The sequence below is a fragment of the Daphnia pulicaria genome, chromosome 9 (genome assembly GCF_021234035.1).
Source record: "Daphnia pulicaria isolate SC F1-1A chromosome 9, SC_F0-13Bv2, whole genome shotgun sequence".
In the NCBI taxonomy this organism is placed as follows: Eukaryota; Metazoa; Arthropoda; class Branchiopoda; order Diplostraca; family Daphniidae; genus Daphnia; species Daphnia pulicaria.
The window spans coordinates 3434654-3447511 of NC_060921.1; the positions used below are offsets into that span (position 1 = coordinate 3434654).

The following is a 12858-nucleotide window of genomic DNA, read 5'->3' on the forward strand; positions in this document are numbered from 1 at the left end:
TTTTAAGGAAATTTTGAATGTGTATGATGGCTGGTTTATCTTCTTGTTGGTTTACCTCAACTACTGGTATCAACGCCTTGATGATATGGTATATTTCAAGTTGTTGTTTCTGATTTTAACTCAGCTTGACAACTGGTAATTGAGCTGAAGTAGTTTTTTATTTCACAAAAGACTTGGTCTCAAAGCTCAGTTGGTCATTTGGTCCGTTGTTGAAAGAGTACCAGCTCTAAAAAACAGTAAATTGGAATTATGGTCTAATAAATATTCCGAGCCAATTTTATATTCTCGTCTAAAATTGAGAATGAAAAGGTTTGTGTCAAAAGTTTCGGTGTGTAAACTGAACTACCATACCAATGTTTGTGCGCATGTTTTCCTACTTATTTAGGTAGCAGCTTCACTACTTTCTCATTGCCTGTTGGTATCATTCGGTTTGAGGATGAGTATCAGAAATGACGTGCAAACCTACAGAAAAGATAAATTTAAAAAATTGTTGATGCACTCTGTACTCTAACAGCTTTTTTGTTTCTTCTCTATTTTAAAGTCTAAATAAAAAATATTTCACTAACCATCATAAGAAGATCAAAGCAATCTCACTTTTCTATATTTCGACCATTAACAGAGCAATACACCGCCGACAAAACAGTGAAACGTGAGGTGAAAGCCACGAGGAACGCAGACGACAAAAGATCACAGCATGATTTAATAAAGCAGTACAAAATTCCTCTACTAGGTGTCTAAAAAACAATAAATGACGCGGTTCTTTTCAAAAATGGTGCATTTGCTTACTATTTTTTTGCTTTTTGACTTTTTCATACCTTTTCTCTTTCCACTATTTATTCACGTTGATCTTACTGTAGATTCAATGAATATTTAACACTATTACTCATTTGATGATTTGAATGAGGAAGTCTCTCAAATAAACATAATTTAACATACAAAATCATTTCATTCAACATAATGGACCCTTTTAAGATGAATTTTGATCAAAGCAAATATATCATAAAATAAAAAACAATAATTTGAAGGAATTGGCAAGCAAAGTTTAAAAAACAAGTGTCTGTATGGCCATGGGATTGGATCCTCCCTAATGACGAAAAATCCATAAATATAGCATCAAAATGTTTTGAACTTTGAATGTAATATAAAAATAGATACTTGAAATTCTGAAGATATTCACAAAGGAACACGAACACGTACCGTAGTCTCAACTCTCAGTTCTCCAAGCTCGAACCAAGAATTCCACTCGTGAATGAAGCAGAAGACACGAGAAATGGAATTCCGTGAAGTAGTGCGGAATTTCTCTACCAGGTGCCTCTGAAAAGAAAACAAATTACGCGGGCTTTTTTTCAAAAACGGAGAGTACACATGTGGGTTTTGCAACAACAAAAATATGCGCAGCATTTTGATCCTGATGACGCAGCTAAAGCCCAATAATTGTCCGGCATCTTTAAAAATGACACACTTGCGTCAACGACTCTAAGAGGATCAAAGATAAAAGTTGTTAAGAAAATCCGAGTTTTTAATTTTGAATAAAGCCTAGGTTGAAAGCTGAAAGGCAAGACTTTTGTTGCTGTTCAGCTGTTTATAAGTAGCCAATTTGAGATAGACTGTACCTGGTGTAATAACTTAAGTCATACACCAGGTCCACGGAAAACTGAAAAACTCCCATCACAGAAAGTCAAAATCCAATGCAGACTCAATTCTTTTTTTTAAATCCCTTGTGAGAGGGCGGGCGGTGCTGCTATCTACCGTTGAGAAGAAAAACCCGTTTGTATGCGCAGAAACGGCAGAGATTGCCATTGAAAAATAATGAGCGAACTGTAAAAACCGGAATCGTTTCAAAACGTTCCGGTTTGGCGACACAGATTCGCCATCTGTTTGTTTCTCGTTTTTTCAATTGTTAACCTTTTAGTGTCGTGTACATTACGAAGGAAAAAGAAGCGGCCACAATGCCGCCCGCCGCCCGCCGCCCAGTTGTAATCTCGACAAGAGAAAGCGCAACGTCATCCAGTCAAATGATGACACAACAGAATTGCTGGGCTCCATCGAATAGCATCCGTCGGTTATCAGTTGTCGAGATAAGTTTTTTGGTCGAGGGGCGTTGATAAAGGGGGGACGTTTTACACGGGTGTGAGAGACGGCTGTTTATCACGCCGACCCAGAGAACTAAACTGTCAAACACAAATTGAAAGTCAGAGAGTTGAATCGTCGTCGTCGTTTGGCTGGCGTGTTTTGTTGCAGCCATGTCGGCTGAATTTGTAATCTCGCCGAAAAGTTTGGACGACTCTGCTCTACTAGTGTCAAATTGTGCCTTCCATCCGCACGAACCCGTCCTGGCCTGTGCCGTGCAGGGCGGACCCGTTCGCCTGTACCAGCAGCCGGACGCCGTCGGCTCCATCGTTCCATTGTCAAAGTGGAAAGAGACCGTCTTCAATCCGGTTTCCACACAATACCCCGTTTCCGACGCCTCGTGCCTCCAGTGGGACGTGAGTTGTTGTTGTTGGCTCAAGAGAGAAATTCTAATTCGATTAACCTGTTCACCTGGAAATTGATTTTAAAAAACCAAAAAGGCAGACGGGAGGCGATTAGCAGTCGGTTACCAAAACGGAACGCTGATCCTGTGGAATGGCGAGGACGGATGTCGTTTGCTCGAGAGGCGAAAGCACACGGCCAGAATCGGGAGCATTCGATGGAATCCAATCCGGACCAATGTCTTCGCCAGCGCCAGCAGCAACGACAGGGTATATCCAATCTAAAAAAAAACAATCAGCGGCGGGCAATAGAATGGCACTCGAGCACGCGATCTCTCGTGACGAACCTCTAATGCGATTTTATTTCATTATATATTGTTCCATATAAAACACAGTCGGCCTTGGTGTGGGATGCTGACAAGAAACCGTCGCCACTCGTTCAACGATTCACCGACGCCGATCGGATTGACGACGTCGTTTGGATTTCGGCAACTCGATTGGCTTTCTACTCGAGAGACCAGACCGACGGAATCATTCGCATTTGCCAAATCGGTAGGGAGAATCCGATAATGGCCTTGGTGCACGGAGTAAGTCCATTTGATGATACATTACGTCTTTTAAGTATTAGATTGGATAAGATTCATTTTGAAAAAGTGTCGCTATAGAACTCGATCAATTCCGTACGGTGGAATCCTCAAGTTAACCTACTCGCTTCCGTTTCATCTTTTGTGACTAAAGGAACGGGTCACGTCATGTTGCAGGTACTATAATAGCGAGAAATTTTAAAATTGATTTTCATGCAATTTAATTCGATTGATTATGTTAAGATCTGGTCGCCGGATCAAAATGATCCAATCAAAACGTTAATTCAAGCACAATCAGAGGTCCGATGTATCGACTGGTTAACTCAGGAAAACGGTGCTAATAAACCTTTATTCGTTGTCGGGTATGAAATAAGATTCATCAAAAATTACGTTGGCTATTTTCAAATTGATTTTGATGTTAAGGGGTTGCGCTGACGGTTCGACAATCGTCTGGAACTTGGACGACGAAGGGAATAGCCACAAAAGACTTGACGACGGCCATTACGCAGCAATTAACGACCTGTGCTTCTCGCCGAATAGAAGATGGCTGGCGTCCATCGACAGGGATGGCCAATTAATCATCAGATTAGCCGAGGTATTTCTATTTCTATCGACAACATTTCAGCTACCGGTTGCTGCTGACAGAGTTATTATGTATAAATATAGGATTGGCGAAAAGTGTACGAGACAAAGACGGAGGCCAGTAATTGCCAAAGAGCTCTTTCGTGGAGTGGTTCCAGTGACAAATTGGCTATCGTCAATGCTCGTTATCAGGTAGTATTACAGTTATGGACATTTGTCGTGACGACCCTACAGCTACTCATCGGCAAGGGGAAAGTTTCTTAACTGGACCCGAGACCATTTTTCATTGACTCTTCAATTTTGTCAGGAAAAAACAAAAGTTTTTCAGGAGGTTGCACACACAATTCACAATCTCGGCGAAACGAAAAATAAAAATTTGATTCGGGCAAAAAAGAAACTTTCTCCTATCGCTGGATGATGGACGCCATATTATTCCAGTTATATGAAAGTTGACTAAAAATGTATTTTGTCTCCGACAGGTTTTTCTTGTGGAAATCATCCATTAGACCCCGAGCAATCTTCAACTTCAATTCACATGCAAAATCATCCAGCCATTTTAACAACTTTTTCTATCCTTTTTATTTTTCAAATTTCCCGCCGTACGGGAGTGTCTCAAATAGTGCAACTGCCACACATCATAACACGAGTCGGGAAGGAGCGAAACGTGACCGTCTTATGTTTGCATTTGCACACACTACACCGCTGAAATTCGCGCTGCTTGTTCAGCGCAAACGTGCAAACGTGGCCATTTAGCATATCGAGTCGACGAAAATTATCCGCCGAATCGACGAGTTGCTAATTGGCAAAACTTAAACAAATGTTTTTAGTGGACTGGTCAGGAATAGCTCGAATTTTAGCAGTTTTCTCACATCGCAAAATCACAAGATTAACGATGCAAATTTAGTTAAAAAATGGAACGAAATTTTTTATGTTTTCATCATTTGGTTTTTCGAAAAACGTAATTCAATGAAAGGGAATAGTTTGCTATGAACAAGATAATAAACTAGATAATATTTGGTTTATTATTTTGTTTTAAACTAAATAAAGACTCAATAAAGAAAATCCTAGTCCTCAAAGTATTGGAAAAACCTGTACGTAGTTATGGGTGTTTAAGTTGTTTCACACTAACGAGAACCACCAAGTGACTTGCTCACATGGTTGTTGTTGGACAAGAAAATTATGAGATGACTTCATAATTTTCTTTAAAGTTTTCTTCTAAATTCTAATTCGGCCATGGTGGCCTCAGCCTGACCTTTGACAAGTAAACAAAGCTATGCCTGGGTCTGCCTCTGCTAGACTGGCACACTACGAAATAATTCACGCTCAGGTTTACGAAATGAAGACACAAACATACTTGCCAAAATAGTAGAGAGTCCGTTGAGAAGTGAAAACTATTCCCTTGTAGGTTATTATCTCTGATTTCTAGTATTGACTGGGGTAATCTCAAAAATTAAAAAAAGAAATAACGTTTTCACGTGTCGTTTGGCTAAATTGTAGTCTGCAATCTGGGGCGGGCCTATTTTGCATTTGCCAAATTGCGAAAAATCAGTTTTTAATTGAATCGAATAAAACCGGATAACAATTAACAAGATAAAAACTAAATTTAAGTAAATGAATAAAACTTTTGCATTTTTCGTTTAATAATTTGTTTAATCATCGAAAGGAATGTGCTTATACATTGATTTAAAAAAAACAAAAAACCACGAACCGAAAATTTTCTCATTTTTTAATTCAATCAAGAAAAAACACACTTTGACAAATAACTTTTTTTTCGGGGTGGATGGGATAAAACAGCCAAAAGGGGTATGTAGATATAGGAATGATTACTATTTTTTTTTGTCTTTTTCTTTTTGTTCATTTACGACAAGGAATGTTCCAGCAGCAAAATGGACGGGGTAATTTTGGAACTTGCCAAATGAGAGCGAAAATGAATATTTTTTGTTTTGAAATTCCCCCCCAAAAAAATAATATACCACGATATATAAGTGACTGTCAAGTACTGTGTTTTCATTTGATTTCCTTTCCTTTTTTCTTATATAGAGTAGTAGTACGTTAAGGGGGCAGTAACTTAAATTACTAAGACACACACGATTATCTCTCCCCAAACACAAAATCGTCGATGATAATATGAGGAGGGAAATGAGGAACTAACATCGTTGGATATAGTTTTAAACAAACAAAAGAAAAGAAAAGAAAAAGAAAGAAATTTAGTTATATAAAAGTCTGGTATAATAATAATACGCACAGCAATATTGCTATTCTTTGGGAAACGAATGACTCGATAATTCAGACATTCTAAAAATATGATAATTCAATTGGGAGGGCCATCTTTTTCTTTTCTTTTCAAAATGTGTTAGATAATAGTGGGGGGGAGGCAGGAAAAGAAGGACACACGTAATTAGCCATCAGTATTTTCTTCCAGTCGCCAAAAAAATTTGTTTCTTTTTTTTCCTTGTCGAATTTTTTTGTTGGTTGGTTGAAAAGTATATCGATGTCGAAGAGATCTCGTTATTTATATACACGGGGATAGATAAATTGACCGAGATCAACTCTCAGCTCAGCTCTCGCACGCACACACACACACATAGCGGACAGACATTCACTATTATTGTTATTACGCTCACATTCGTTCGATCCCGCCCGCAAAAATTGGAAATAAAAAAGACGGGACAGAATTTAGAAATTTCAAGAAATGATTCACGTTGATCTTTGGTATTTAAATATTCAAATTTTTTCATTTTTTTTTTTTCGTTTTTTTAGCTTTTCGTTATTATCTTGATGATCTTTTAATTCAATCTTTTTTTTTTAGGAAATATAATGTAAATTAATTCTTCTTTAATTTTTATTCCTCAAACCCGGTTGCCTCCGGTGACGCCCAAGAGACGGGCGGCATCATCCGCCGGTTTGGACATGAGCTGCTCCACGATGGAAGTGTCTTGAATGCCGAGCAAATTGCCAATCAGATCCGATCCGCACGGACCGCGCAGTCTCATCCCACCCGCCGATTTGGACCCGGTCTTGGAGCTGGATCCGCTCCAAAGGGCCTGCATCCGCACTTTAGCCTTGGCGGATGACCTCGACGATTCGCGACGTTGCTGCTGCTGTTGATGTTGTTGCAGCTGCTGGCGATTGTCCGAGCTGACGGATCCTTCCTCCTCTTCTTCCTCGCAATCCTCCTCCTCCTCGTCACTCTCTTCCGCATGGCCCGATCCGCCGTGCTTCCGCCGGTGTCGCAACATGGAGTGTTTCAACGTGAAGCGGCGCGAGCACACGTCGCACTGGTAGGGCCGCTCCCCGCTGTGGGTCCGCATGTGACGCCGGAGGTCTTCCGCCGACCAGAAACGGCGCAAGCAAAAGGCGCAAATGACCTGATGGATATCAAATCAAATCAAATAAATAATTGACAATTAATTTCAATTCGATTATTTTGAATCCATTTAATTCGAATTACCTTTCGGTTGACGTAATCGGGGAATTTCCCACGGACGGAATCATAATCTTCGCCGTCGTCGGAAGTCGGCGCGGACGGCATGGGCGGCGGCTCGGCCACCAGGGCCCCCACTTTGCCCACCAGGTCGTGGAATTCCTCCGTGTGGTCACGCTGGAGGTGATCCAGCACTTCCTGCCTCTCGGCGTAGCCGCCGGAATCGTCACACAAATGACATTTGAACGGCAGCTGCTCGTTATTGCCGCCGGCGGTCGAATTGCCGTCGCCCGCCTGCAGCGATGGACTGACCGGATTGCTGTTGCTGGACTGATGTTGATGATGATGGTGGTGGTGGCCTTTCTCGGAATCGCCGTGATCGCCGGCCGTGATCGATTCCGGACTGCTGAGACCACCGTGAGCCGGGCAGTGCTTGTTGTCCACGTGTTTCTTGAGATTGTCCGAAGTGGCGAAGGTCGACGACGGGCAACGGGCGCACTTGTACGGCCGGTCGGGGACGTTGCGCGAATTATCCGGGCCAGCAGCGGAGGAGGCCGAATTCTGTCCGGTCGTGTTGTTGTTGCTTCCGGCGTGTTCGCCGCCGGCACTGCTGCTGCTGTGATGATGACGCAAATGGTTTCCGTGTTTGCGCAACAGATGGCGGTCGCAGTTGGACTTGGTGGTGAACCAGAGCGGACACTGCGGACACTTGTACGGCTTCTGGCCCGTGTGGGTCAGAATGTGACGCCGCAGGGAGCTGGTCCACGGGAACTTGCGGGCGCAGTACGGGCAGCTCACCCGGTGGGGGGCGTTCGAGTAGGCGCTCTTCTTTTTGCCCTTGGCGCTCGAGACGGCCTGCCCGCCACCACCGCCGCCGCTGTCGGATCGATTGCCTCCGAAATCGCTGCCGCCCATCGACTGGCCGTCGCTGATGCTCGTGCACTCGCCTTCGTCCATCTCGTCCGTGTTGTTGCCCTCAGACGGGCTGGCCCGGTTCATCTTGTCGCTCGTCACAGAGTCTTCCGCTTCGACGTCGCGATGCTGGCTGAAATACTGCTGGAAACTCTGGGCCACCGCGTTCGTCAGCAATTTGGAAACGCTGGCCAGATCGGTGGCCGGCTCGGCTTTGACGCTGCCGCTGCTGCTGTGCTGCTGCTGCTGCTGGACCAGCGGCCCTGGCTCCTTGCGCTCAATGTCGATGACCAAAGGGCCGTCCTCTTCTTCTTCCTCCTCGCCTTCGTCCTCGTAGTCCTCCTCGTCTTCGCTGTGTTCGCTGTTGCGGCGCTTCTTCAGTTTCTGCTGGACGGCCTGGCGGACCTGCTCCGAGATGGGCGCCTTGCTCCCTTCAACTAGCTTCATGTCAGATTGCGACAGTTGAGGGACGATGGCCGGCATCGAGTTGACCAGGTGACCCTTCAGGTCCACCATCGTGGGCAGAGCGGCCGATTTGGTCAGGGCGCAGGCCGATCTGCGGTGTCCGCGAGGTCGGCTGGACCAAATGTCCGGGTGCTGCTGCTTGATGTGACGCTCCATGTTGGAGCGGAGAGTGAAACGGGCCGTGCAGTGCTCGCAGCCAAACGGCCGCTCCGTCCGGTAGCGGCGCTGCTTCTGCTTCTTGACCAGCACTCCGTTTTTGAGGACCATCTTGACTCCGGGGTCGTTGGCGGCCTGCAGCTGGGCCGACGAGCTGCCGTGATGGTGGCCGCCGCTCGACTTTTTCGACTCCATCTTGATGGGCGTGGTGGGGACGGCCATGGGGACGGGACGGATGTTCTCCACAGAGTCCTGCTGGTTGTATTTCTTGACGGCCGGCATCAAAAGTCCCTCGACCAGCGAATGAGCCGACGGATGGCTCGGCTGGACTTTCTGGATTTGCTGCTGCTGCTGGGCCTGGCGGATGGCGTCGTGGTGAGCAGCAGCGATGGCCAGGGCCGATAGATCGACGGCCGGATTCTGGTGGCCCATTTCGACCAATTTCGACTCGATGAAAGCCGAGTAAGGTGCCCCGCCCAGGCCGGGATAGAAGAAAGGCAGGCCGGCCAATGAGGCGACAGTTCCGGAATAAGGAGAACCGAAATAAGGAGACGGGAACGAAACGGCCGGTTTGACATCAGTGGGAGTCGAGTGCTGTTGCTGTTGCTGCTGGACCGGAGTCGAAACAACCGGAGCCAGTGGAGGAGACGGCTGGGCCGGAACGGATGGATGATGGTGATGCTGTTGCTGATGGGAATGTACCGGAGTGACGGGCAAGGTCGCAGCAGGTGCTGTCGCCTTAGTGGGCGTGACTTCTTGTCGCCGCTTCCGCAAATCCAAAACGTCAACCGTCAAATCCAGCGGGCCGTCTTGCTCGTTGATTTCCTCATTTCCGTCGTCTTCCGACGGATAGTCGGTGAATTCCTCTTCCTCGTCGTCGTCCGAGCGGATGGAATCGTCGCGATCGGCGCTCAGATCCAGGGCCGACTGGTCGTCGTTGTGGTTGCGGCGACCGCCGTAGTAGCCGCCGCCGCCGGAACAACCGGAATTATCTGAATTGTCGCCGGCCAGGGTCCGGTTGGCGGCCGAGTCCTCGCTGAGGTGGTAGACGATGGAGGCCTTAACGGCGTCCCTGGAGGCCTTTCCGTGCCGGTTGCGCAAGTGTCGCTCGCAATTGGCCTTGGTGGTGAAGGCGTACTGGCAGTCGCGGCACTCGTACGGCCGCTCGCCGTTGTGCGTCCGCATGTGGCGAATCAACGCCCCCTTGTCCAGGCTCGTGCTCGGGCACATGTTGCACCTGTAAGGAGCCTGACTCAGATGGTTCCGGTTGTGACCTGAATGGGCAAATAAATTAGAAAATTAGAAATAAGGAATTTTGATCAATCCATCCTGTCCATTTTTTATTCATTATTTTTCACGGCCGTTTCGTCATTTCTATTAATATCCCGGAATGACCCATCATTCGTCTTGAGATAAATCATTTGAGACGATATATGGATATGATGTACCCCCCTATCGGTTATCTAACGCATTTCCGGCTGCAGTGTGTTGCATATAGAAACCATCAAACAATAATTCTGATTAGCCCGACCCGAGATAAAGCCTCTCGTATAATAATAGCCAACAAATCTTTTTAAACAAAAGAAAGAAAGTCAGAAATGTTCCAATTCCAGCAAAGTGTGTTTGAACAGCTGATTGCGCAATGGTACAAGTACAACTCATCTGATGATAAACAAAGGACATCACTTCCTTTTCCCGTGTGTTTCGGATAAGAAATATTTAACCGGGGCCGAAAGAGATAAAGATTTGACGAATTTTTTGTTTTTCAAAATTTACCTTTAAGGGCGCGCAAATTAGGGAAGACGGCCTCGCAGAGCCTGCAGGGGAATTCGCCTTTGAGTTTCATTTCGCGGAGGACGGCCGAGAAGGGGTCGTCCTCCTCGTTCTTGTACTCTTCCGGCGGATTGGTCAGCATCTCGTCGTGCTGGAACAAGTTGTTGAACTGCTGGCCGCTAGGCGTCGTCAGGAACGGTGAGGAGCCAGGGTCCAGGCCAGCCGACGACGACGGGATGTGATCCGGAGTTGAATCTTTGCATGTCGGTGGTGGTGGTAGGAGAGAACTGGAGGCGATGGGACGTATCAAGGTCGCCGGATGGATCAGGTTGGCAGGGCGGCAGTTAAAGTCGACGCTACCAACACCGACGCTACCGACGCTATCGCCCACCACCAGTGACGGCCTCGCGTCTTCTCGATGCGGACGGATCGTCATTCTCTTCTTTTGGTGATTGGCCGGGTGGATCGGGTGACAGGATCGGCGCAAGTCGCCACCACCGCCACCCGTCTCCTCCATCTCGTGATGATGATCCTCATCGTCTATCAGCTCTTCCGCTGGCCGTGGCCGTTTCCTTCCTTGATCATCTCGCCGCTGTCTCATCGTCCGCCGGTTCTTTTGTCTCAGTCGACGGCGGCTCTGCTCGGCTTCCGGCCCGCTGACGGACTCGTTGCTCTCGGAAGCGTCTTCTTCCGAGTGATGATGCCGGCCAATATGGTGGCGGCGGTGGTGGTGGTGGTGGTGGCGGTGGCCGGTCCGGTAGAATTCGCCACCGGATTCTTCACCTTGCGACTCTTCTTCTTCTCCGTTGGTGATGTGATCATCTTCTTCTTCTTCTTCGTCTTCCTCGCCGGCCAGACTCGGCCGCGATTCAGACAGATCTGATGACACGCCCGTGTCCATCGAAGTGTTGCCTTGCTCGCCCGTCTTGTTATGACCACCGTCCGCCGCCGTCGTCGCTGTCGGCTCGCTTGTCCTCGTCAAAACGAGAGGCTCTTCCGGCTCCGTCTCGGCTTTCATCGGACTCGATGCCTGCTGGAAATGTACACACACACACACACACACAGAGACGGGCCGGTTAATATTTGATTAACAAATCAAACACGTAGAAAAATCTAAAATGGATGAAAAACGGATGGATGGAATGGAGACTGACCTGCTGATGTTTGACGACTCTGATGGCTTTGCGCTTCCGGGCGCCGACCAGGAGGGCATCGTCGTTGGTCAGTTGCTGCTGATTGGACGCTGCCGATGGCGAAGAGGCGTCCGTCTTCTTGGAGTGGTGGCGGTGGTGGGTCGTCGTCATGACGTTGGCCGGCAAGGGCGACGAGTCGAGTCCTGCCTCCACCTCCTCCATTGCGCAATCGCCGTCGTCGTGAGCGTCGCGAGGCTGCATCATCGCCTCCTCCTCTTTTCCAACTCTCTCGACGAATCAAAAAATCAAACCAACAAACTCTCTCAAACCAAACAGCCAAACAGCTGCCAGCACACGCCGGAATTGTTTTTTTCTATTTTCGTCCAATTCCGCACTGTCACAAGATCAAACGATTCAACATCCACTCGAATAATAATAAAACGTCACGTTCCAATCAAACATTCACCGAATTTCACCAAATCAAAAATTGTTCACTTTGCCACTTATTTGAAATCCAACCAAAATTCAAAAATACCGCCAAAACAAAAAAATCTTTAGACAATCGACGGAAACTGGAACACTTTTTTTCAACAGAAAAGAAAAAAAAATGATGAAATCAATTTTTTTCGGGTGGGTAGGTGTCAGACAACAAACGAACGAAATGAGGGGGAGACGGAATGAAAAGTGCGACCGCTCCGCTAAGCGCCTGGCGCTGGACTGAAGCTGAATAACACGGCTGGTGAATAAGAGGCTAGGCGTCCAATATGAGACGAGAGTGAGAGAGAGAGAGAGAGAGAGAGAGAGAGAGAGAGAAAGAGGAGACAGGAGAGTCAAGAGAGAAGGGGGCGCGGTCACGTGATTCAATGGAAAAGAGAAGGAAAAAGAGAAAAAGAGAAAAAAAGGTTTTTTCTTCTTTCAAAAAGCCGAAAAAAAAACTAAACTAGAAAAACTCAGGTGTGCATCCCACCGGCTGGGATCTAAGCTCCTCCCCTTGACTCTCCTTGGGACCTCTCCTCCTCCTCCTCCTCCCTCGCCCCAACGGAAAGAAGAGTGGGTGGACGTGTGTACACGAGCGTCGTCTTATCCGGTTGCTCTCTCTCCTCTCCTCTCTACTACTCTCCTACAAACACAAAAGGTGCACACAAAAGGTTTCAAACTTCCCGCCTCCCTCACAGACCCTTTTTCTTTCCCCTCTCTCTCTCTCTCTACGTTTGCTCTTCTTTTCTATTACATTATCTTTTCTGCTTATAAATGATTCAGATAGACAGCAGCAGCAGCAGCCCCCGGTTTTTTTTCGAGTGTGTGGAGGGGGGGTGTGTGGCTGCTCTCGTTATCGGATGAGTAATAAGATGAGAGAG

The 12858-nt window shown here is 46.8% G+C and overlaps 3 protein-coding genes across 4 annotated transcripts in view; 1 reads left to right on the top strand and 2 right to left on the bottom strand.

The window, feature by feature from the left end:
• LOC124313083 (dipeptidase 1-like) overlaps nucleotides 1-12858 on the bottom strand; it is a 1013891-nt gene that overhangs the window by 107280 nt on the left and 893753 nt on the right. The window lies entirely within an intron of this gene.
• LOC124313181 (F-box-like/WD repeat-containing protein TBL1XR1) lies at nucleotides 1904-5329 on the top strand. Its single transcript, XM_046777963.1, has 8 exons — nucleotides 1904-2486; nucleotides 2571-2741; nucleotides 2867-3058; nucleotides 3137-3232; nucleotides 3299-3417; nucleotides 3479-3650; nucleotides 3722-3829; nucleotides 4117-5329. Exons 1-8 carry the CDS (start codon nucleotides 2244-2246, stop codon nucleotides 4141-4143), a joined length of 1128 nt encoding a protein of 375 aa, XP_046633919.1. The 5' UTR covers nucleotides 1904-2243; the 3' UTR covers nucleotides 4144-5329.
• Nucleotides 5349-12286, bottom strand: LOC124312803 (ras-responsive element-binding protein 1-like). Of its 2 annotated transcripts, none has more exons than XM_046777272.1 (4): nucleotides 11522-12286; nucleotides 10371-11397; nucleotides 7089-9868; nucleotides 5349-7005 (listed from the first exon to the last, which is right to left on the bottom strand). In XM_046777272.1, exons 1-4 carry the CDS (start codon nucleotides 11762-11764, stop codon nucleotides 6487-6489), a joined length of 4569 nt encoding a protein of 1522 aa, XP_046633228.1. In that variant the 5' UTR covers nucleotides 11765-12286; the 3' UTR covers nucleotides 5349-6486. The 2 variants fall into 2 exon arrangements, with proteins under 2 accessions (XP_046633228.1, XP_046633227.1); XM_046777271.1 differs by having other exon boundaries at nucleotides 10371-11400.

Excerpts from the sequence above, each read along its gene's own strand:
- LOC124312803 (XM_046777271.1), bottom strand. The coding sequence starts at position 11,764 with ATGATGCAGCCTCGCGACGCTCACGACGACGGCGATTGCGCAATGGAG. Across the intron at positions 11,401-11,521 it reads GAGTCGTCAAACATCAGCAG|CAGGCATCGAGTCCGATGAA; the intron begins GTCAGTCTCCAT and ends GTACATTTCCAG. Across the intron at positions 9,869-10,370 it reads TAATTTGCGCGCCCTTAAAG|GTCACAACCGGAACCATCTG; the intron begins GTAAATTTTGAA and ends TTGCCCATTCAG.
- LOC124313181 (XM_046777963.1), top strand. The coding sequence starts at position 2,244 with ATGTCGGCTGAATTTGTAATCTCGCCGAAAAGTTTGGACGACTCTGCT. Across the intron at positions 2,487-2,570 it reads CCTCGTGCCTCCAGTGGGAC|GCAGACGGGAGGCGATTAGC; the intron begins GTGAGTTGTTGT and ends AAAACCAAAAAG. Across the intron at positions 3,830-4,116 it reads TCGTCAATGCTCGTTATCAG|GTTTTTCTTGTGGAAATCAT; the intron begins GTAGTATTACAG and ends TGTCTCCGACAG.